Source organism: Heptranchias perlo, chromosome 4 (assembly GCF_035084215.1).
Source record: "Heptranchias perlo isolate sHepPer1 chromosome 4, sHepPer1.hap1, whole genome shotgun sequence".
Taxonomy (NCBI): domain Eukaryota; kingdom Metazoa; phylum Chordata; class Chondrichthyes; order Hexanchiformes; family Hexanchidae; genus Heptranchias; species Heptranchias perlo.
In genome coordinates, this window is record NC_090328.1 from 58,518,193 (window position 1) to 58,542,602 (window position 24,410).

General features: G+C 41.6%; 1 protein-coding gene across 1 annotated transcript in view; it reads left to right on the forward strand.

Annotated features, from left to right (window-relative positions):
- The window catches only part of LOC137320957 (aminopeptidase Q-like), a 131,285-nt gene that overhangs the window by 21,956 nt on the left and 84,919 nt on the right, over positions 1-24,410 (forward strand). Inside the window, exons 3-6 of the mRNA XM_067982986.1 lie at positions 9,734-9,870; positions 10,365-10,491; positions 16,967-17,121; positions 23,343-23,456. Of these exons, the coding sequence (XP_067839087.1) occupies positions 9,734-9,870; positions 10,365-10,491; positions 16,967-17,121; positions 23,343-23,456 (533 nt within the window). The remainder of the gene's footprint in view (positions 1-9,733; positions 9,871-10,364; positions 10,492-16,966; positions 17,122-23,342; positions 23,457-24,410) is intronic.

Sequence of the window (24,410 nt, forward strand, 5' to 3'; positions counted from 1 at the left end):
CCACCACCACTTGCTCCATCACATCTACATTCTGAGGGGACTGGTGTCACTTCTTCAAGCTAACTAACTGCATCATCAGAGCTATTTGTAACTGTGATTATTCTTGCACAATTGCATTGTGCTGTCCTGTTCTGGCCCACAGGCAGTGCTACCAGGATGCTCTTCCCAGTGTTTAATGATAGAAAAGGAAGAAATGTTGGAATGATATCCTCTCGACACACCTTCAAATACAGCTTGTATTATAACATAATGGCTGGGACTTTCCTCGGAGCTGCTGCCGCTGTAACTTTACAGGAAACCCTATTCCCACCACATTCCTGGTAAAGTTACAGTGACAGAACGGCAGCACCTCTAAGGAAATTCTGAGCCAGTGTGCGTGAAAAGTCATGGAAATATAATAGAGCAAGGTCTAAAAATATGTTAATGGGGAAAAGATAAATAAACAAAATTAAAAATAAGAATTAAGAAATGGAGGAGATTAAACAAACTAACAAGTGAGCTTGAAATTAAAGCAAACAAAAATTAATATAAATCAATGAGAGGGCCAATGAAAAGGAAATGAGGTTTTAACAGAACAGAAGGAATGTAAAGGAGAAATAAAGGACAGAAATTAGGAAAAGAAAAAGAAATCCTGATATTTAAAAAAGGGTAAAACCACAACACTTTTATCTGCCAAAAGAGTCACAAAAAATCAGAAATAAAAAGTGTAATTTTGTCCCCCACAACCATCATTCTTTTGAGCAACTTTTTGTTCCTCTGCTCATGACTCAGGATACAGTATTACAAGCAAAATAAGAGATTGGAATAATCATGATAGGGTTCATTAAAAAAAATTCACACTCCCAGGGTGGTCCCTGACCCTCCAATGGTTGCATGTCAGGAATTCAGGTGCATACCTCCCATTATCATCCAGCCCAGTAATGGGAAGCATGCACCCAAATTTCTGAGATGTGCAGCCAAGGGACAAGGCTCCGGACCAGGAGTGTGATTTTGTGAAATTACTTCTGATATGTCCTCATTTATAGCTAAAAAATACACATGTTCCAAGAAGTTGTTTCTGTAGTAAAGTGATTTTGATTCTACTGGGTGCTTCCACCAATTAACCGAATGCATAAACGTGTATGGATATTGTTATTGTAGAGGGAGGGAGGGTTGGGCTCATTGAGGTGAGAGATGTCACTGATGAGCAAACCCAATCCATGCATTGCATGTACAAATTCCTTCTAATCTGTCGCACCAGTGGGGAAGATCGCTGTGTGGCAACATTGTAAATACATTTGAAAAGAACATGTTTACGATGTCACTACGTGTAGCGCCCAGAGCAATTCTTCTCCCTATGAGGTATAATATTCTCTTAGGGGTTGAATATCTGCTGCGTTTCCCTCAATCCTCCACGTCACATGGCCGAAGACCTGTGGAAGCCCCAGAGAGACAACATAAACGCTTAGACTATTTCTCTGGAGTTTCTGGGTATCTTCTGACAAAATTATGGTGGACAATGGGGCGAACCGCTGCTGAAATTCAACTCCTTAGTGCATTTACTGTGAGCTAAATGAAAGTTTATTTCTCTCCCTTTTTAGCGCACTCACAGAAACACACAAGTTTACTCAGTAGGGTTGATTTTCCCAGTATGCTCTGCCGTCGGGGAGTCTCACAGCCAGTAATGGGTACTGTAGAAATCAGCCCAGTGTGCAGTTTAGAATATGGACATGTTACAACTAACATACAACTGAGAAGCAAATCAAAATGTACCTGCAGTGTGCTGAGGCATGTGTTCACTCCACCAATAGACATGTGAACACTAAATAATGCTCAGTGCATCAACCTCACTACCTAACGTGCAAATCGGAGTGATGATGGAGGGAGTAAGATACAGAAGGACCTCCATCTCTGAAGAGGTCCTTCAGTAGACAGGCATCAAAGAAAGCTGAAATGTCCTCTACAGTTCAGAATGGCAAGTTATAAATCAGAAACAGGTCCAGCAGAGGTGGGAGAAATTCATTCAGGAATTAATGTGGTATTCACCCCACACCACATCTGAAATGATCTGCAGAAGAAGATGCCCAATTTGAAGAAAGGTGCCAAAGTAAGCAATGCAATTATTGCTAATTTTCTTTTACTACTATATATGGGTCTGATGGTCAGTTATCTTACATTCCTATAAATGGATATGGCTAATTATAGCAGCTGATAAAGATTGTTCAGTAATATTCTTATGCACATATGACATGGAAATCTTAAAGTACAGTACCTCACTTTGCTTTTCTAAAGTACTTGGCATTTTATTCTACTGAGCAATATGAAGCCAATTGTATTGATGTGCTATCCAGGCTGGGAGAAATGCCCATCAGCAGCACATATTAGGAATCATGGACACTCTCCCTGTGATTTTCTGTCCATTAGTTTGAATTATTTAAAATTCCAGCCATTTAAAATTGATGGACAGAAAATCACAGAGTGTGTGTCAGTGACTTCTTGATCTGTACTTCCAGTGTCTATACATTGATCAATGTACACACTGTTGTGAGTTCTTTCCCTGTCTCAGCAAAATATCTTCTCATGTAATGCATACTGATCTTTAGTTACAGAAGACAACAGCCTTCAGGAGCTGCCAGCAGGACAATGGTGGTTGCCTAGGGCATCTCAATTCCTTGCCTGCTATGAGGAGGCTATAAATGGAGATGATAAGCTGTGAGGTCCTGCAAGGCCTGGGAGATGCTGAATCTTATGGAAACAACAATTCTCCAGGTTTATGCAAAGATAATTATATACATTCACTGTGCGAAAGGTTTTGACTCTCATCAGCTTAAAGTAGTGTTTGTGTTCCTGCACAAATTATAGCGTCTACAATCATTACAACAATAATATGCAGAACAATGCATATTTGCTCACCCTGAGACATCTTCTTCTTTACAGAAAGACCAGAAACCTTGTAAAATCAACCTGGTCCCTCAGCAACATCACAATCACCACAGCACTCTGCATTACTCACCTAACTTGAAGCAAACTCCAGATACTTCAGAGGGGTTTAGTGAGTTTGAGGAAGGAACGTAGGCTGAGTTACTGATGATGGATGAAGAAGGGAACCTGGAAGACACAGCTGGCTACTGCTGAACAGAGGTCCAGCATGGCTACAGGACCTGTGGGTTGCTTTGTGACTCAGACCTCATGGGACCACTGAAAAATGGAGGACCCTTCACGAGCAGGAAATGGTGAACTTGTGTCATTGCAGAGATGATGTAAGCCTATCTAGATAAGATTGCAGATTTTATTAGTCAGTTTGGGCAGCATTATATAGCAAGAGTTGCTGGCTCTGCAGACCAGAATGCAGCATCAGCAGCATCTCAAGGTCATGGAGACCTCATGGGGCAAAAAGAACATTCTCAGATTAGCAGTGAGTGACAAGTGATCTCCAGGGACCTGTGCTTCATCTCCAGCTTTTTGTTCTAAGTAAAAGATGTGCATTTGGGAGTATATGGGAGAATATTCAAGTTTATTTATAATACTGAACTATAGTGAACTGTGAAAAACAGTGTGTGTGGATTAATGGCAGATGAAGTTTAACATAACAGTGACAAAAATGCTTCATTCTTGTCCAAGATTTAACTTGGTATTGGATTCATTAATTTTGTTGTGGTACATAAGGAGTTAAAAATAGTTTAATTCCAAGATTATACCCCGATTTAACTCAGTACATTGTTGCAATGATTAGTTAATAGATCTTTAAGCAGTTTGCTTGAGGGAGGAGCTAAGTTACCCTATTCAAATACAAACATGCTGTATGATTTGCTTAAGTAAGTGTCTCACTGGTAGCTTTTTGAAACACACAGACGGTTATTTAAATTCACAAAACTCAGCTTACTGTTTCTGGGTTACTTATGAGTCTGCCTTTTTTCAAACCAATGAACTTGATCTGGAGTCTTCAAGGAGAGAGTGTCTGACGAGTACCCCTGAAGAGAATAAGCCAGAAAATGTCCATAGTTGATGGGAAAAAGATTAAAAAGAAACAACTTTGCAAAAAAGTAATTAAAGTCATAACTTTAGCAATAGAGTTGTGAACATTTATTTTCTATTTTTGATGGATTATCACACTGCAACAACTACTCTAAATATAAATGTTGTGCCTGTGCTTGTTTTATTAGTGTTCAATAAATTTGTTTGACAGTCATAGCGCAAAACAAGGTCTGGTGTAATGTTACTCCACTGCTTCCAAAAACAAATAGGGTCGTGTGGAGACATGGCATAGAACCTTTATCCAAAATAATCTAATAATATAAGGTTTCCTGTTTATTATCTGGGTGCTATAAATTTTATCTGGATGTCAGTTTAAGTAAAATAATCCTGAGGATGTAGGCAATAAGGGCTCACCTATGAAAGTAGCTTGAAATACAGAACCCAAAAATATATAGAGAGAAAGGATAAAAGATCACAAAAACATAACAGTACCAAAATGTGAGGTAGTACATTTTGGATGGAAGAATGTCAGATGGGAATGAAAGTCCGAACTATTCGATCCTGGCAAAGATAGAGTTCAGCTGGGCCAGTGAACAGGTTCACCTGCATGCAGGGAGGTTTCAACTACGTCAATGCAACCATCCAATTACTGTGTACCTTGCTCAAAATGAGAAAGAAGTATTCTGGTATCAGGACCAATGTGAAAGTAAGTGTATTTCTCAGTTTTGTTGGCATTTCTTGTGGGCCCCATCAACTATGACACAAATTTAAGTTGGGAACTTTTGCACCCCAGGGAGGTATATTTTGAGCATTGTGCACAATTATGCTCCTAGTATTTTGTGCCTAAGCTGCATGGCACACTTAGTTTGAAGATGGAGGTAACAGACAAGGAACAGCAAACAAATGCTGAGGTATCCAAGTCCTCTGTTGTTAGGAGCTTCCTCAATAAAGCCAGTAACGACAGTTGCAGAGGATAGTCCTAGTCTCCTGAGAGCCATCACCAGTGTTTCTTCACCTTCAAATAGTACAGGCACCATGGAATGCTGCATAATAAAGTGCATTGAGATGTATTTATGGTCAGAAACCATTTGAACATTAACATGGAAGTTCGGACTTCCATTCCCATCTGACATTCTTCTATCCAAACTGTACTACTTCGCATTTTGATACTGTTGTGTTTTTGTGATCTTTTATCCTTTCTTCTTGAAAGTCATTAAGTCATAAAGAGCCTTGATGTCTAAACAGGTTCCATGTGTGACTCCATCGACTCTAGTAAACCCTGTCACCTAAAGAAAACTCTGTACCCTGTCCAACCGATGCCTCCATCCACAGGAAGAGTAATGAAGGTGTTGTCTCTTGCAAACATAGTGGTTGTCACTTCCCTGTTGCAAGTACTGTGATGGACGTCTCCTGGGTGGCTTAGAAGGATATGGTGGCATGAAAGCTTCCTGATGTGGAAACCTTTACTCCTATGGGAAGAGCCGTTCCTGATCTAGATGTTCTGTGCAGGTTATTGTGTAGCAGCCTAACTTGTGAAGTGGAGTTGGTGAAATGAGGATTCCTTTGACACGTCCATGTACAGGTCCCAGGACAGTGATAGATGTGACCAAAATACATGCTGCATTTGTTTGCTTATCATAAACTACTCTTCTTCATTTCAATTGTGCAGCTTGCTTAGAACCCTTAAAGGTATATCTTTGTAAAGTTTCACATCAAAACCAGGGACAAACAAAAATAATTTAGCAAAATATGGGATGAGAAAATGTACCAAAGCTCATAAATGGAGGATTACCCGAAAACACAAAAAATGCATGAAGCAAAATCAGCCAACGGAATATAGACGTATAGCCACAGCACCCATTCACCCCCACCCCCTCCCCCCGCCCTCGCACTCCACTCCCCCACGTTTCAATGCACGAGCTCCTCGGGACTCCTGTAAGCTTGTTTTTTATGGGTGAAGCTCGCACTGTTGGCGGAGCCTCGGTAACATTCATAAAACTCAGGGTAAAAACTTTTAATAATGGAATCTGCATATTTTAATGAGGTCCCACATGCTGGGAGTGTGATTTTGTTACTCAGCCTTAAATCATAAGATCGGGTGCCTTGTGAATCGGGTGCTCAAGGTTTGGCAGACAATTTTCTGACCTGTGTCCACTCCATGTAAGGGCCACCATATCTCAAAACGCATAAACGGGGTGGGATGCTAAAGATCTTCGGGTCCAGGTGTATAAAACAATTAAACTGAGTGCATACATTGCAAAAAGTGGTTTAAAAGTCTAATGAATCACTATGCTTCATCACAAGTTGTACAGAATATAAAAGCAAGGATGTAATTCAGAGCTCTAGTTTGGAGCACGGTTTTCAGTTTTTGGCCTCCCACCTTAGGAAGGGTTTGGTCCAGTGATGATTCACCAGGATGATACCGGGAATGATATCACTTCGCTATGATGTGAGACCCGATAAACCCACTTTATTCCTCAGAGATGAAGAGGCCAAGAGGTGATTTGATTGAGGTATTTAAAATAATGAAGGGATTTGACAAGATGGTTGGGGAATGACTCTTTCCTTTAGTAGGAGATTCCAGGACAAAGGGACATAATAATAAAATTAGAGTTAAGCCGATTATAAGTGAATCCAGGATAAAAATCTTCTCATAAAGGGTTGTGAGAATGTACAATGCACTGCTCCAGGAGTTCATAGATACAGAGTTACTCAATGTTATGAATATGGAGAAATTGCAGGAAATTGTGATTAAAAAATTAAAGAGCTACCATGGCTAACAAAATGGAAGAACAGGTTCAATGGGTTGAATGGCCTACTCCTCCCTTCAGGCATACAATGTGTGAGCACAATCAGAGCATCTCCACTGATGACATTGAGGCTTTGACATCTATAAATCCAAGATGCAATAAAGACCAGTTCAGTAGAACTTCAAAACATATGTGGCACAACCATGGATGAAGGATTCTGAAATCTCAGCAGAGATCACTGGTCACCACAAGGACTGGGATTCCTACAGCAGCATGCCTGCAGAAGTAGAAGAACAGAGGATGCACCATCTTACTAATAGCTCCATCAGAGAAAGTGACAGGAGGACCATTCCAAAGCCTATTGCTGGCACACTGCAGAATCTTCTGGTTTTGGAACACAGTAGAGGAAGAGGATAAAGTACCAGAGATATAAGGAAAACTAAAAATAAATTAAAGGGAAGAACTTACTAGATTCAATGTAAGTAAAAAATGGCACTGGAGAAAATAATGAGACTGAAGATTGACAAATCTCCAGGACCTGAGTTTCCACCCCAGGGTATTAAAAGAAGTAGGTGAGGAAATTATAAATTCTTTCATCATGATCGTCCAAAGCTCTCTTGATAGAGGAATTGTCCCCTTGGATTGGAAAATTGCCAGTGTCACTCCATTATTTAAGAAGGGTGGGATAGAGAAACCAGGAAATTATAGACCTAATTTCTATAATTTAGGTCTATTTCTTGCAGTTTTAAAAATGAAGTCTCATTTAGACAATCTAATAAAGTAGAAAATGCTTGAAATTCATCGCTGGCCTGTGAACATTTGTAAAGAAAAAGATTTCAGGTGTAAATCTTTGTTAGAATGATTCTAAACTTGAAAATTTGTGGACACATTTTGATGAGCATGTACTCAAAACGCTAACTAGCCTTTTCTTTACAGATGCTGTCTAATCTGCCGTATATTCTAGCATTTTCTATTTTTATTTCAGGTTGCTAGCATTGGAAATGTTTTATTTTCCTTTTTGTCCCTAGCAGTGAAAGTACAGATATCTTTCACCTCTGACCCATTGTGATCCGAGCACCCGTACTGGTCCACTTTGAGGATCACACATGCTGGAAACACTGTGTTATAAATTTAGACTATAGGGTGTACAACTCAAAGCCCTTCAGAAATTGATTCTTGTGGTCCCCTCCTTGGCAGAGAATAAAATGTTGCTAAAAGTATAGGCAATGTATGTCTAATCAAGATTTTAACTGATCCTTCACTCAAAAGTTACACATTAACCCATAGATGCTGCCGAAAATAACATGGCAAACAAGTAGTGTTTTTAAAAAATGGATTGCCATGACCAAGTGATGTTAAAAAACAGTATTATTTGTTATCAGCCAATATGCAACAAAATAAAATGTTCAGCTGCTGCTTATGATTGGAAATTGATTGAATGTAGTGGCTCCAGTCGCTCTCCTTTCAGGATCTTGTATTGTGAGGAAGCACGTGTAAGACCTATAACAGCTGGCATGGTGGCGAACTTCTATTGCCACACGATCTTGGTTCTCGATGCTTGCCAGCAGATTCTGGTCTTGCTTGAGATGGGCAGCTTCAAGTAATTGCCCACACAATGACCAACTCTCATTGCACCAGAACTTCAGGACGTCTCTTAAGATTAAAGTGTGTGGTATACTTTGAGCCACGGCAGATGATGCAGATTTTGGGGAGAATGTGGGAAGATTGAACTGCTTGGTCAAGTCCAGAACGAGAACGCAGTATCCTTGTTTGCTTCTTGGCAGGCCCTGATGGCTCTCTACTCTCTGTGCATGGACTTGTAGCAGCTGCTGAAAATAGAGAGAAAGGGAAAACTCATTAAGAACATTGAATATGAAGAACAAGTCATCGAGCACTAAAATATATAAATCAAAAGATGAACAAATGAAAAGTGAGACTTCATTTTTAAAACTGCAAGAAATTGAAAACTTATTCATTCGCCCAAGTTTGTTCAGTTTTCATAATAAAAATATCAGATATATTTAAACATTCTGCCTACCTGCAACAGATGCAGCTTCATTCTTCTTCTTGGCGACTAAACCCCGTTTCTGTTTTGATGAATTGATGAAATACTGGTCGCATTTTCGATGGCAACCAACGATTTTAGGCATAGGAATGTTCCGTAGATTATGATCTTGCACAAAATATTTCGCTATTTCAGCCTGATTTCTGACCAAATCTGCCCAAATCTCTATACTACATAAAAATATTGTCCACGTTGATTCCGTGAACGGTCTGAAATCTCCACCAACATTAGAAATGTGGGCATAACACCTTTTGTTGAAGAATTTATCACTAGCAAATCGGCAATAATATTAAGGAATGTTTTTTGCATTCTGAAGGTTCTACTGTTGTTTGTATCATTGTGACGCATTTTTGTTTCTTTGTCACGTGCCATAACTCTCTAAAACAGCACTTCTCATTGGTTGATAGGATTCTGATCTACCAAATACATGATTTGATTGGACGAACGGGTTGATTCGATCATTCATTTTAGTAATCTAAAACAACTTCTTCCACTGAAAATTACATGAAAACGTGCAAACCAGTTACGCTGGATCAGTCGGAAGGATAATATCACGCCAGCTTCTGTGTTTGAGACAATTTCTTCCATCTCATTTTTAGTCATTGTAATGGCCTGACTGTCACAAATAAAACAGTCACCATCACAAAACATAGAATGTGGCAGTATGCCCAGAACATTGTGCAAACATGTCTGGTGTACCAGCTCATGTGCAATCATTGTGCTAATGGTCCATTTATCACCAGTGTATTTCTGCTTTGGATTAAGCAACAATGAATTCTTTCAGAGCATCAGAAGACCCAGGTTCCTATCACACCTGCTGCAAAGTCAGGCATTTCTTTGAAGCAAATCTCTCTGTCAGAGACGAAACCCATGAACAGTAACAGATGAGTCTGTATAATGCCAGCACTTTTACCACAGTAAAAGCAATAGGAAATTACTCAAGTTGAATGTTTTGAATTTTTAGATGTTTCTGAAAGACTGGAAGAGGATGGTACATGGAAAGTTACCACATTTAACACCACCGTGAAGATGTCTACCTATCTAACTGCTTTTGCTGTTTGTGACTATGATTACATTAACACAACTTACAATGACATCGAGGTAATTATCAATGATCTTAATATTTAATATTATTTCGATAAGTGTTATGTATATTTTTTTCCTTTGGAAATTTCGAAACAAATTTACCTCTGCTAATGTAAGCAAGTTATACTCAATTCAAGTTGATAATAAATTGGGTTAATGAACTGGATTAACAGCTTCTAAATTGAAGCTACTTTGAGGAAAACAAACGAATGAATGAAAGAAGGAAAAAAAGAAAGATTTGAATTTATATCACACTTTTCACGACCTCAGGACTTCCCAAAGTGCTTCACAGCCAATTAGGTACTTTTGAAGTGTAATCACTGTTGTAATGTAGGAAATGTGAGAAGTATGAATTGGAATACAGTTACTGGAGATAACAAATCAATCAGCGAGGACACAGAATTACATAAACTATACAGAGGAGACATTGCTGAATTTTAATATGAAATCAAAATTTTAATTAAAGATTACTTATAAATACTGTACTTTAAATTCAAATACTTCTTCAGATTCGTGTTTGGGCAGATAAAGAAGCCATATCGAATGGTGAAGCTGAATTTGCATTAAACATAACAGGCCCAATACTCACATGTTTTGAAGAGTATTATAATGTGAGTTACCCCCTCCCCAAAGTAGGTAAGTCACTTATTTGTATACTCTTATCCTATAGTTCTCAATATGGTCAAATGCAGCAGAACCTAAAATGCCTTGATTTTATATATGTATATAAAACCTACAAAGCGGTTGAAAAATGCAATTTAGAATCACAATTAGTTCACTATTGCAGGGTTCAGTGTAAGGCCAGCGTGAGGCCTGGGCCTTTTTAACTCTCGAGTCTCATTTAAATGAGTCAATCCTGACTCCTGCTCAAAGCCAGCGGGGATGACATGAAGCTCGTGGGAGGGAGCGGAATTTCAGGCAGCAGCTTTCACAGGTGGCTCTAGGACTGTGTGTAATTCGCGCGATGTTCTATTAAATACGCAGTTGGGTCTGAATTATGTCAGCAGGCCCCATCTTTTTATTGTTAATAAGGCAACTGTTAACCTGCAGTGGGCGCCTTCCCCGCTCCCTGAATTGGTGGGGTTAAAATAACGATGGTTAGCACCCAACCATCATTTTCATCACCGTTGGCATGTCAAGCGTCCAGGGTTAATTATCATAAGTTCGGAGTTCAAATCCTACCACAGCAAGTTGTGAAATTGAATTCAATAAAACTAGTAACTTGTGGGCTAGTACCAGAAAATGACAATGAAAACTGCTGGATAGTCGTAAAAATCCAACTGGTTCACTATTGTCATAGAGTCATAGAGTTCTACAGCACGGATAGAGGCCCTTCGGCCCATCGTGTCCGCGCCGGCCATCAAGCCCTGTCTAATCTAATCCCATATTCCAGCATTTGGTCCGTAGCCTTGTATGCTATGGCATTTCAAGTGCTCATCCAAATGCTTCTTGAATGTTGTGAGGGTTCCTGCCTCCACAACCCTTTCAGGCAGTGAGTTCCAGACTCCAACCACCCTCTGGGTGAAAAAGTTATTTCTCAAATCCCCTCTAAACCTCCCGCCTTTTACCTTGAATCTATGCCCCCTTGTTATAGAACCCTCAACGAAGGGAAAAAGCTCCTTAGTATCCATCCTATCTGTGCCCCTCATAATTTTGTACACCTCAATCATGTCCCCCCTCAGCCTCCTCTGCTCCAAGGAAAACAAACCCAATCTTCCCAGTCTCTCATCATAGCTGAAGCGCTCCAGCCCTGGTAACATCCTGGTGAATCTCCTCTGCACCCTCTCCAAAGCGATCACATCCTTCCTGTAGTGTGGCGACCAGAACTGCACACAGTACTCCAGCTGTGGCCTAACCAGTGTTTTATACAGCTCCATCATAACCTCCTTGCTCTTATATTCTATGCCTCGGCTAATAAAGGCAAGTATCCCATATGCCTTCTTTACCAACTTATCTACCTGTTCCGCCGCCTTCAGGGATCTGTGAACTTGCACACCAAGATCCCTCTGACCCTCTGTCTTGCCTAGGGTCCTCCCATTCATTGTGTATTCCCTTGCCTTGTTAGTCCCTCCAAAGTGCATCACCTCGCACTTTTCCGGGTTAAATTCCATTTGCCACTGTTCCGCCCATCTGACCAACCCATCTATATCGTCCTGCAGACTGAGGCAATCCTCCTCGCTATTTACCACCCTACCAATTTTTGTATCATCAGCGAACTTACTGATCATACCTTTTACATTCATATCCAAGTTGTTAATGTAGACCACAAACAGCAAGGGACCCAGCACCGATCCCTGTGGTACCCCACTGGCCACAGGCTTCCAGTCACAAAAACAACCTTCGACCATCACCCTCTGCCTTCTGCCACTAAGCCAGTTTTGTATCCAAAGTGCCAAGGCACCCTGGATTCCATGGTCTCGTACCTTCTTGACCAGTCTCCTGTGGGGGACTTTATCGAAGGCCTTACGGAAATCCATGTATACCACATCCACTGCGTTACCCTCATCCACACGCCTAGTCACCCCCTCAAAAAATTCAATCAAATTAGTCAGACATGATCTTCCCTTGACAAAGCCATGTTGACTATCCCTGATTAATCCTTGCTTCTCCAAGTGGAGACTAATTTTGTCCTTCAGAATTTTTTCCAATAATTTTCCTACCACTGATGTTAGGCTCACTGGCCTGTAGTTCCCCGGTTTTTCCCTACTCCCCTTCTTGAATAATGGTACTACATTAGCAGTTCTCCAGTCCTCTGGCACATCCCCTGTGGCCAGAGAGGTTCTGAATATATGTGTTAGAGCCCCCGCAATCTCCTCCTTTGCCTCACACAGTAGCCTGGGATACATTTCGTCCGGGCCTGGGGATTTATCCATTTTTAGGCCTGCTAAAACCGCCAATACCTCCTCCCGCTCGATGTTAATATGTTCGAGTATATCACAGTCCCCCTGCCGTATTTCTATGTCTACATCGTCCTTCTCCATAGTGAAAACAGATGCAAAAAAGTCATTTAGAACTCCTCCTACATCTGCCGGCTCCACACACAGATTGCCATTTTTGTCCCTAATGGGCCCTATTTTTTCCCTAGTCGTCCTCTTACCCTTAATATACTTATAAAACATCTTAGGATTTTCCTTTATTTTGCTCGCCAGTGTTATTTCATGGCCCCTCCTTGATCTCCTAATTTCTTTTTTAAGTATGCCCCTGCACTTTTTGTACTCCTCTAGGGCTTCCTCCGTCTTTAGCCTTTTGTATCTGCCAAAAGCCCTCCTTTTTTTCCGAATCCATTCTCGTATATCCCCTGACATCCAAGGTTCCCTGGAGTTCTTGGAACCACCCTTGACCTTTACGGGAATATGTTGCCATTGTATGGTCTCAATCTCCCTTCTGAAAGACTCCCATTGCTCCGATGCGGATTTTCCTACAAGCAGCTGATCCCAGTCCATTTTGGCCAGATCCTGCCTTATCCTATTAAAATCGGCCTTCCCCCAATTTAGAACCTTAATTTCCGGCCCCTCCCTGTCCTTTTCCATGACCACCTTAAATCTCACCGAATTATGGTCACTGTCACCAAAGTGCTCACCTACTAGCACTTCTTCCACTTGGCCGGCCACATTCCCTAGAATTAGGTCCAGTACCGCCCCCTCTCTTGTAGGACTTTCTACATGTTGGCTCAAAAAGCTCTCCTGGATGCACGTTAAGAATTTTGTACTCTCTAAGCCTTTTACATTCTGAGTATCCCAGTTAATATTGGGGAAGTTGAAATCCCCCACTATTATTACCCTATTATTTGCACAATTTTCTGAGATTTGCCTACATATCTGTTCCTCTATCTCCCCCTGACTGTTTGGGGGCCTATAGTACACTCCCATCAAAGTGCTTGCCCCCTTTTTGTTTTTAAGCTCCACCCATATGGCCTCATTAGAGGAACCTGCTAATATGTCATCCCTCCTAATGGCAGTAATTGATTCTTTAATTAATATTGCGACCCCCCCTCCTCTTATACCTCCCCCTCTGTCTCGCCTGAAGATTCTGTACCCCGGAATATTGAGCTGCCAGTCTTGCCCCTCCCTCAACCATGTCTCTGTGACAGCAACAATATCATACTCCCATGTGTTTATCAACACCTTCAGTTCATCCACCTTATTCGCAAGACTCCTTGCATTAAAATAGATGCCATCCAGCCTTGCCCTTACATATTTGCCCTGTCTTCCAAGCTGACTTGTTTTTTTCTCTATATTTGGCTGCACATCACCCCCTATTGTAGCTCCACTCTGTATCCCATCCCCCTGCCAAGTTAGTTTAAACCCCCCCCCAACAGTGCTAGCAAACCTCCCCGCAAGGATATTTGTCCCGCTCTGGTTCAGGTGCAACCCGTCCGACTTGTACAAGTCCCACCTTCCCCAGAAGCAGGCCCAGTGATCCAGGAAACTGAAACCCTCCCTCCTGCACCAACTCTTTAGCCACGCATTCATCTGTTCTATCCTCCTATTTCTATACTCACTAGCCCGTGGCACTGGGAGTAATCCAGAAATTACAACCTTTGAGGTCCTGCTCTTTAATCTGCTACCTAGCTCCCTAAATTCTTGATGCAGGACCTCATCTCCCTTCCTACCTATGTCGTTGGTCCCAATGTGGACCACGACCTCTGCCTGCTCACCCTCCCCCTTGAGAATGCCCTGTAGCCGCTCAGTGACATCCATGACCCTGGCACCAGGGAGGCAACAAACCATCCTGGAGTCACGTTTACGGCCACAGAAACGCCTGTCTGTTCCCCTTATGATAGAATCCCCTACCACTATAGTTCTTCCACTCTTTTTCCTCCCAGCCTGTGCAGCAGAGCTACCCCTGGTGCCAGGAAGTTGGCTGCTGCTGCCTTCCCCTGATAAGTCATCCCGCTCAACAATATCCAAAGCGGTATATTTGTTTGAGAGGGGGACGGCCACAGGGGACCCCTGCACTGCCTGCCTGCTCCTCTTACTCTGCCTGGTGGTCACCCACTTACTTCCTGCCTGTACAACCTTTACCTGCGGTGTGACCATCTCACTAAACGTGCTATCCACGACGTTCTCAGCATCGCAAATGCTCCTTAATGAATCCATCCGCAGCTCCAGTGCCGCAATGCGGTTTGTCAGTAGCTGCAGCTGGATACATTTCCCGCACACATGGTCGTCAGGGACACCGGAAGGGTCCCTGATTTCCCACATAGAGCAGGAAGAGCATAACACGGGGCTGGGCTGTCCTGACATGACTTACCCTTTAACTAATTAATTCAAATTAAATGAATCCCACCAATTTCACTTCAATTAAAAGGTATACTCAAGGGCCCTTGCTGAACAGCAGTCCCCCACTACACAACAGAGACCCGAGAATCCACAAACTCTAACCTTAGACAAATTCAGCAGGAAAATACTCACCAGCCAATCACTTACCTCTTCCTTGGTGACGTCCCACTTGGATTACTTTTTGCTTCTTATTTATCTTAGGTCCAGGAGTTAAGTCCCTCAGGCCTCCGCTGCTCCCTTTATCGACTCGCCGCCGCTCCCGCCGCTCCAACCAGGTCCGCTCCTCCTCCGCCGCTGTCGACTTCAGGGAAGGGACCTGCCACCCCTACCCAGTCTGGCCTACAGTGTGACTTCAGTCCCACACTATGCATTTGGGGTCATTTTGACTTTGGGCAATAGAGTAAAACGGCCGATAGCGAATCGGCTGTCCCTTTTACATATTTCCCAATTTTCATTGCAATTGAAGTCAATGGAAATAAAAATCATGAGGGGTCTATAATGGGCGGCCGATTATCTGTCACTCGTTTTACACTAGCGCCCAAAGTCAAAATTTACCCCCATTGATTCTTAATACAACTAGGGATGGACAATAAGTTCTGCCTTGCCAGTGTCACCTACATCCCGAGAACAAATTAAAAGACATGAGACATCTACAAATGTAACGTGAGACAATTCTACAGCTGTAATTTGCTGTACACAGGGGTAGGCAGAAAGATACAAATATACATTTGAAATTCACTTTCAAATCACACATGGGTAAACTGAACACGACAGCAGCTTCAAAACTTTCTGAATACAAATATGACTCTTTCCCTTAGGCTGGTGTTACTTAGGAACGTAGGAACAGCAGTAGGCCGTTCAGCCCCTTGAGCCTGTTCTGACATTCAATTAGATCATGGCTGATCTGTATCTTAACTCCATCTACCCACCTTGGTTCCGTAACACTTAATACCCTTGCCCAACAAAAATCTATCAATCTGAGTTTTGAAATTTTCAATTGACCTAGCCTCAACAGCTTTTTAGAGAGGGAATTCCAGATTTCCACCACCCACTGTGTGAGGAAAAGGTTCCTGACATCACCTCTAAACGGCCTAGTTCTAATTTTAAGGTTATGTTCCCTTGTTCTAGACTCCCCCATCAGAGGAAATAGTTTCTCTCTATCTACCCCATCATTCCCTTAATCATCTTAAATACTTCAATTAGAGCACCCCTTAATCTTCTATACTCATTGCTTGACTATGCTTCTTGTTTGAAGATATTGGCCTTGAAATTGGTTTGCCGGTGGAAACTGGGCGCAGGAAACAATCCATATGCCAGAACGGGTAGGCCTGAGGTGCACCCAATATTGGGCCTCGGGCCTCACTTGAATAAGACTGGTGAGCTGCGGTTGCATGCTGGGCATTCCCGGGCAGCTTGCCAGGGAATCAGCATTGGATTTTGGGCGGCTGCATTGTTGGCAGCTGGCCTCAGGTAGGTCTTGGGAATGGAGGGGGTGAGTGAACGGGTGGGAGGAGGGTGATTGGGAGAGGGGGGACGTGCAAAGGGGGGCCTGAAACAGACGTTGGGACTCTTATTTGCTTATGCAAAGGGCCTAATGCCTGTTTCAGGTCTGGGCCATGGACTCCTCTTTTTCTGCCTTTACCAAAATGGGGGCAGTGGACTTCCAGCAGGAATGTGCACCACACACTTCCCGCCAAATTGGATGCTTTGGCGCCACTTTTAAGCCTGTAACGTGGGAGCAGCATCAATCAATTCCTAGGTCATTGTGCGCTATAACTTATTACATGACTTTGCATTGCAACTGACTCATTGTGTTCTTATCTTTTTAGAGATAATAGCATTGCCTGACTTTTTACCAGCTGCCATGGAAAACTGGGGTCTGCTGATTTTCAGAAAGGATTCACTGTTGTATAATCCGAAGGAGAAATACACCAGTGATAAATCATCCATATCCAGAATAATTGCACATGAACTGGCACACCAGGCACGTTTGCACAATATTTTCACAAATTAGACGTTTGTTGTAATAATTTCTGTTGGGAGTAAGAGGTAGTGGACTGTTCTGGGAACACTGCTACATTCTATGTTTTGTGATGGTGATGGTTTTAAAATTGTTGTGTGAGCCAGGCCATTACAATGACAAAATATGAGATGAGCAAATCAGTCTCACGCACAGAAGTTGCCATCATATTCTTACCCAGAACCCTGGAATAGTGAAGTAATTGTAATTCTAAAATCTTTGTAGGTTCCAACATTATTGAGGAACTTTATTACTCGTGTTGTGATTTACTGTGCTATCACTAAACTAGTTCCTGACTTTTATGCTGTCTTATGGGTCATTCACCCAACCCCTACAGTGGGTTGTCATGGAGCCATATTTGCTTGGTAGAGGTGGAGTAGCAGGAAGGTACATCAGGTCTGTTGACTGACAGCAGGTAGCCTGTGTGAACATCATTAAACACCTCACTGAAGCTCCCACCACTCACCATGCAGCCACAAGATCACCTGCCTGATCTGCAAATGAGAAACCTTTTGCATGTGTGATTGCAGTGAGGTTGGGCAGATCCAAGTACTGAGGATTTTTGGCCCCCTTCTCTTTGAAATCTGCTTGCTCCATTAATGGGCTTGTCTACATCATCCCATATTGTCCGTAAATAAGCCTTCACCTACAACGCTTTAGATCTTCCAATAAATGCACCAATATCACATTCCTGCTTCCCGATGAAAGATGCTTCCTAACTTTTGAAATAACGCTCTCTGCACCACATTGCCTGCGCTTTTAGACCTGTTAGTCTAACATCTGTTGTGGGGAAGTTATTGGAATCTTTAATTAAGGACAAAGTGACTGAGCACTCAGAGAAATTTGAGCTGATTAGAGAGAGCCAACATGGATTTGTAAAGGGTAGGTCGTGTCTAACGAACCTAATTGGATTGTTTGAGGCAGAGTAGGGATATTGGGTATGTATTCGAATTGGAAGGAAGTGACTAGTGATGTCCCACAAGGATCTGTGCTGGGGTCTCAACTATTTACTATATTCATTAATGACTTAGATAATATAATAGAGTGCCTTACATTCAAGTTTGTCGATGACACAAAGATGGGTGGCATAGTAAGTAGTGTAGACGGGAGCATAATATTATGAAGAGACATTGATAGATTAGGTGAGTGGGCAAAACTGTGGCAAATGGATTTCATCATAGGTAAGTGTGAGGTCATCCATTTTGGACCCAAAAAAGGATAGATCAGAGTATGGTTTAAATGGTGAAAAGCTAGGGACAGTGAAGATGAAAAGAGATTTAAGGGTCCATGTTCGCTAAAATGTCATGGTCAGGTACAAAAATAACCAAAAAGGCTAATGGAATATTTGCCTTTATATCAAGAGGGCTAGAATATAAAGGGGAGAATGCTTTACTACAGCTATACAAAGCCCTGGTTAGACCACATCTGGAGTACTGTGTACAGTTCTGGGCAATGTATCTTAGAAAGGATATATTGGCCTTGGAAGGAGTGCAGCGCAGGTTCACCAGAATGTTACCAGGGCTCCAAGTGTGAACCTATGAGGAGAGATTACATAAACTAGGCTTATGTAAGGAATCTTACAACACCAGGTTATAGTCCAACAGTTTTATTTGAAAATCACAAGCTTGTATTCCCTGGAATATAGACGATTAAGGGATGATTTGATTGAGGTTTTTAGGATTTTGAAAGGAATTGATAGTGTAGATAGAGAGAAACTTTTTCCGCTGGTGGGCAAGTCTAGGACAAGAGGAAATAACCTTAAAATCTGAGCCAGGCCATTTAGGAGAGAAGTTAGGAAACAATTCTTCACACAAAGCGTGGGAGAAGTGTGGAACTCTCTCCCACAAAAAGCAGTAGATGCTAGCTCAATTCATAATTTATATCTTAGATTGATAGTTTTTTGCTAGCCAAGGGTATTAAGGGATATGGAGCCAAGGCAGATAAATGGAGTTAAAGTACAGATCAGCCATGATCTCATTGAACGGCAGAACAGGCTCGAGGGGCAGAATGGCCTGCTCCTGTTCCTATGTTCCTATGTTCCTTTAAGTTGCTGCAGGCTTTTAAATCTTGCTGCAGCTCACGATTTCCCACAATGGATGAGTTCCCAAACTCAAACGTTTTCCACGCCAGGAGCTCGCCGAGATTATTCTAATAATTTTGATTTAGGAAGTATGCAGGAGAGCAGTGCACTACAGGTTGGACTGACATCGGGTTACATCGAAACTACAGCACAGAAACAGGCCATTCGGCCCAACTGGTCTGCTCCACAAGAGCCTCCTCCCTCTCCACTTCATCTAATCCTATCAGCATTTCGATCTATTTCTTTCTCCTTCATGTGCTTATCTACCTTCCCGTTTAATGCATCTATGCTATTTGCTTCAACTACTCCTTGTGGTAGTGCATTCCAAATTCTTACCACTCTTTGGATAAAGAAATTTCTCCTGAATTCCCTATTGGATTTATTAGCAACTATTTTATATTTACGACCTCTAGTTTTGGACTCCCCCACATTTTCTCTACGCCGACTCTATTAAACCCTATCATTATCTTAAAAACCTTTATCAGGTCACCACTCAGCCTTCACTTTTCGAGAGAAAAGAGCCCCAGCCTGTCCAGCCTTTCCTGATAAGGATATCCTCTCAGTTCTGGTATTATCCTTGTGAACCTTTTTTGCATCCTCTCCAAGGCCTCTATATCCTTTCTATAATATGGAGACCAGGACTGTGCACAATACTCGAAGACTTACACCTGATCGAAAAACCTAGGCTTACATATTGAAATTACTTATTATAGTTCAACATCAGTAACAATTTTAAATTGTCTTCTATGAAGTTTCTCAATAACACGTCTTAGTAAATGGACAATGCTCTTTCCAAATCTGCTGCACTAATAGGTGTCGAGATGTGTCTCTTGGCCACGATTGTAGGTTTTGGAAAAGAACCACATTGAGCTTCCCACGATTTAATAGTGCTGAGTTCAGCTGCCTTTAATTGGGAAATTTATCACCCCATTAAAAATCCAAAACATCTAAAAAATCTGGGAATACATTCATAATTCCTCCTGGAACTCAACTGGAACAGGGAAGCAGTCAACCAAATATTCCATTGCTTCCATCCAGGAGCATCACAGAGTCTGTACTGCACAGACTGGTATCTTTGGCTCAATGCCATCGTTTGATTCCATAAATGGCAAGTACAGGTGGTGGGTCTTTGGGCTCTGGCACAGAAAAATGTTTCAATGTCCATCAATGTAATTTGATGATAATTTGAGCTGGATGGCATTTTTCTTGAAAAGATAGGTTTTTAAAAATATAGTAAAAAAAATTCTGACTTTTCCTAAATTATGAAAGTGGGGAAACCTGTACTGGTAGCTCAATGGTGCATTATGGATTTTCAAGTTCAGAGTCAGATTTTTTGAGTGAAAAATCAATGAATTCCACAAAAATGAATTGCACTGGCAATTATCCAATAATACATTACTTCTGACTGTGGGACTATCATTTGCACACAGGAGTTTAAATACAGGTTTAAACACATGGGAGGGCAGGAAATCAGCCGGCTCCCATGCTGAGATGGACAGTAGGCTGGGTCTGTTGGAGGGTGGGCCGGGGGTTGGGGGGAGGAAGCAAACTCGGAGGTAAGGTCCTCGAATGGGCCGGCAGTGGGCCAGAGTTTTTTTGTGGGCCCAGCAGGAGCACTCCTACTCTTCCTGGCCCAACAAAAATAAAAATTAAGAATTGCCTGGACTGTTTTCTGAGCAGCCTCCAGCAGTCCTTTTAAGGACCACTGGTTAGGCCGCTTAGTGCCTGGTAAAAATAGGCAGTGTGTGTATGGCGCATGGTCCCATCATTTGTAACTGAAAATTACATTCAGGGTCCTACAGAGTAGATGATTTCAACTCAGGCTGCCTGGTGGAAATGGTGCAGTAGTGGAGTTAAAATCACTGTGCACCATTTACTGCCTCGTCACCATATATACTGGCCCTTCCACTAGGCAGCCAAGATACCGTCTGAATCAGGCAGGAGCGTTGTTACCGTATGTAAATTGGGGTCCTTTGAAGAAAAAGTAAATACTTTGCCCCATTCTGAAGTTGGTCCTGATTGTGGCCTAGAATCATACCTCTCAATATCCTTACTCAGAGATTTGGAATGCAGACCCTAAAATACTGAACAAATAATCAATTTAAGGGACAACACTTATTTCTACTGCAGACAGTTTTGTGTATTGTCATAGGTTTGGGGGTTCAGCAGTGTGAATTATATACAGGTATTTCCCCATTTTAATAATGGACTTTCCCTAAGACTGCTTTCTTTATAGCCATAGTGCATACCAAAACTCCTATTACCATAAAACAAAGGCCTCTGCAGCCTCCTATAGGCGAGTTAACTTAACCTAATTTAAAGACTAGTCAATGAATGGTGATGACACCAAGCCAGGTGTTGTTGTTTTTGTATCTTCAACCTCTTCCCTTGGAGAATAGTGTGACGTACTGGAAGGATTTTCAGGCTGATTAACAACCTGACAAACCATGATGTGAACATTCCTTCCATGGATGTAATCATCTTCAGATCAGCTGATAGTGTGGTTAGTCCGATACAGTGGGAGAGTTTTGTGGGCTCCCACAACCCATTCAATGAGGGGGGCTCCCACACCCACTGGACATGAGAATCCCGCTGGATGTCAACCCAGAATTCAGAACTGGGGCTCCGGTCTCCGCTCACCGGAATTGTCTGGAGTGGGGTTCAACCTTCTGAGGCGGGAATGCTACCATTAAGCAAAAGGCTCACTCTCTACCAAGCTGGGTGATAAACATAAAGCACGTTGATTGTATTCAAAGAGATTTTGGAGCAAATTATTTGAATGTACTGAGGAATGTCAAGTAGATTTAAATGGGGATAAATGTAGGTCCATGTGCAATGGAAGAGAGAACTTGAAACAAGAACAGACAATGAAGGAATGACCATTGGAAAAAGTAAGGAGGAAAGTGGCATGGGAGTAATTATTGACCAGTCACAGTAAGAATCCACTCTGAGTGAAGTGATTATAAACCACACTGGCCAAGTGCTGAGTTACATCTCGGTGGTATATCCAGTTTTGATAAGCTACCTTCAAAATCATTGTAACATTTAGAGTCTAAGTTATGAAGTGAGACTCACAAAGGTGAATTTGTCATTAGAATAAAAATAATTGAAGGGCTACATGATCTAGGTTTTTTAAATGCTGAAGATATATATTTAAGCAGGCTGTTTTACTTAGATTGTGAGTACAGAAGTAAAGAGCATTAGTACAAAATTAACAAGTTTTAAGCAAGATTAAATTTACCCTCCCCCCACAGAGTGGTGAATTTATGGAACAGACTGCCATCATAACCAGTTAATGCAGTGGTTGTTAACTTCTTTCAAAAAGGATGGATAAATATCTGGTTGGGAATGGGACAGAGGGACTGATATGGAAAAGACGACCAAATAGATTATGGAATACAATGGCCGCTGAGTTGCTGTGACCATGAAATGTTATTTGTGGAAAGCAGTATTTCCTTCAAGATTAGATAGAAACTCTGGAACTTTACTCAGTCAGGGTAAAATTGTAAAATTTTGAGTAACACTAAAGATTAGGTTCCTATTGAGAAGTGCTGGGAAGATTCTGGCAATATTGCTGCACATTGGAGCATTTCATTACATCACCAATCATGTGCGCTTACAGTGTGCATCAATGCATGCATTTTCTAACATCAGAAATAGCTTTAATAAATACTCTTCTTCCTGGAGAGAAATAATAGGTAAGACCATAGACCATCCCCAGCTAGTATTTCATGTGCTTTTTGTTTTGATAAGAGGTCAGTGGTCTTCTGGGAGTGACAGCCCATTGACAGTGTAGCACCATGACCGTGCTCACACAGCAAAAATAAGTTAAATGTGATGTTCATATCACCAACAGCAATAAACATTCCTAAAATTTAATTACCACACCTCACCTAAAGGGTCAAGCATGTTTCTGTGTGACACCAATAAAAATAGCTGCTAAAATGACATGTTGGTTTGCAATGACATGAAACTCTATTTGCTGTAAACATGCTCAAACATTATCTCCAAATCTACAAGGTAGGGACCTTTGTGAATTAGAAAATTCTTGAATTCTGAAACATTTAATTGAAAATGAATTTTGTTTTTCTGTTTCTTTTTGAAGTGGTTTGGAAACCTGGCTACAATGAGGTGGTGGAATGATCTGTGGCTTAAAGAAGGACTTGCATCATACTTCGAAAACTTGGGTGTTTCTTCTATAGAACCTTTAGTGAGAAGGGTAAGAAAATACATCTATTCCCAAATAACAAAATAGTGAAGATTATGTTACTAGACTCTGAAAAGGGCTGCTTAAAGGGGGGGTTGTTTCATTTGCATTTCTGTGTGCAAACACTTGGTGGGTGAACACAATATCACAATGGCACTGAATATCTGAATTCACTGTAGGTTTTTAAATAAAAAGAAAAAACTTGCATTTTTATAGCACCTTTCACATCCTCAGGATGTCCTAAAGTGCCTGACAGCCAATTAAGTACTTTTGAAGTGTAGTCACTGTTGTAATGTAGGAAACGAGGCAGCCAATTTTCACACAGCAAGGTCCCACAAACAGCAATGTGATAATGATGAGGTAATCTGTTTTAGTGATGATGGTTGAGGGATAAATGTTGGCCAAAACACCAGGGAGATCTCCTCTGCTCTTCAAAAGAGTGCCATGGGATCTTTTACATCCACCTGAGAGGGCAGACAGAGCCTTGGTTTTAATGTCTCATCAGAAAGAAGGCACCTCTGACAGTGCAGCACTCCTTCAGTACTGCACTGAAGTGTCGGCCTAGATTATGTGCTTAAGTCTCTGGGGTGGGAATCATACAGGGATTTTAGGTACAGAAATACAGGTACAGGAATTGTAGCTGTGGACTTGAGAATAGTGAACATTATTCCGATATTCAAACAAAGAGTGAGACTACAGATCAGTTAGTGGAAAAATGCTTGAGAGCATTTTATGTGATTGAGGGTTAAATGATAAGTCAAGAAGAAATAATCAGATGCTATATGGAACATGATAGTTCCTCAGTTTCTGGTTCCATGGAAAAGCCTTGCGAAGATTGAGGTGAGGTTCGATATTCTGGAGTTGGAGGCAGTGTGAAGTTTTCCAAGATTTTTCCTCAAGTGCATAGGCATATTCAGCATGGAATTTTATTTGAATAAATGTAAGCAACATGAAACATACATATGC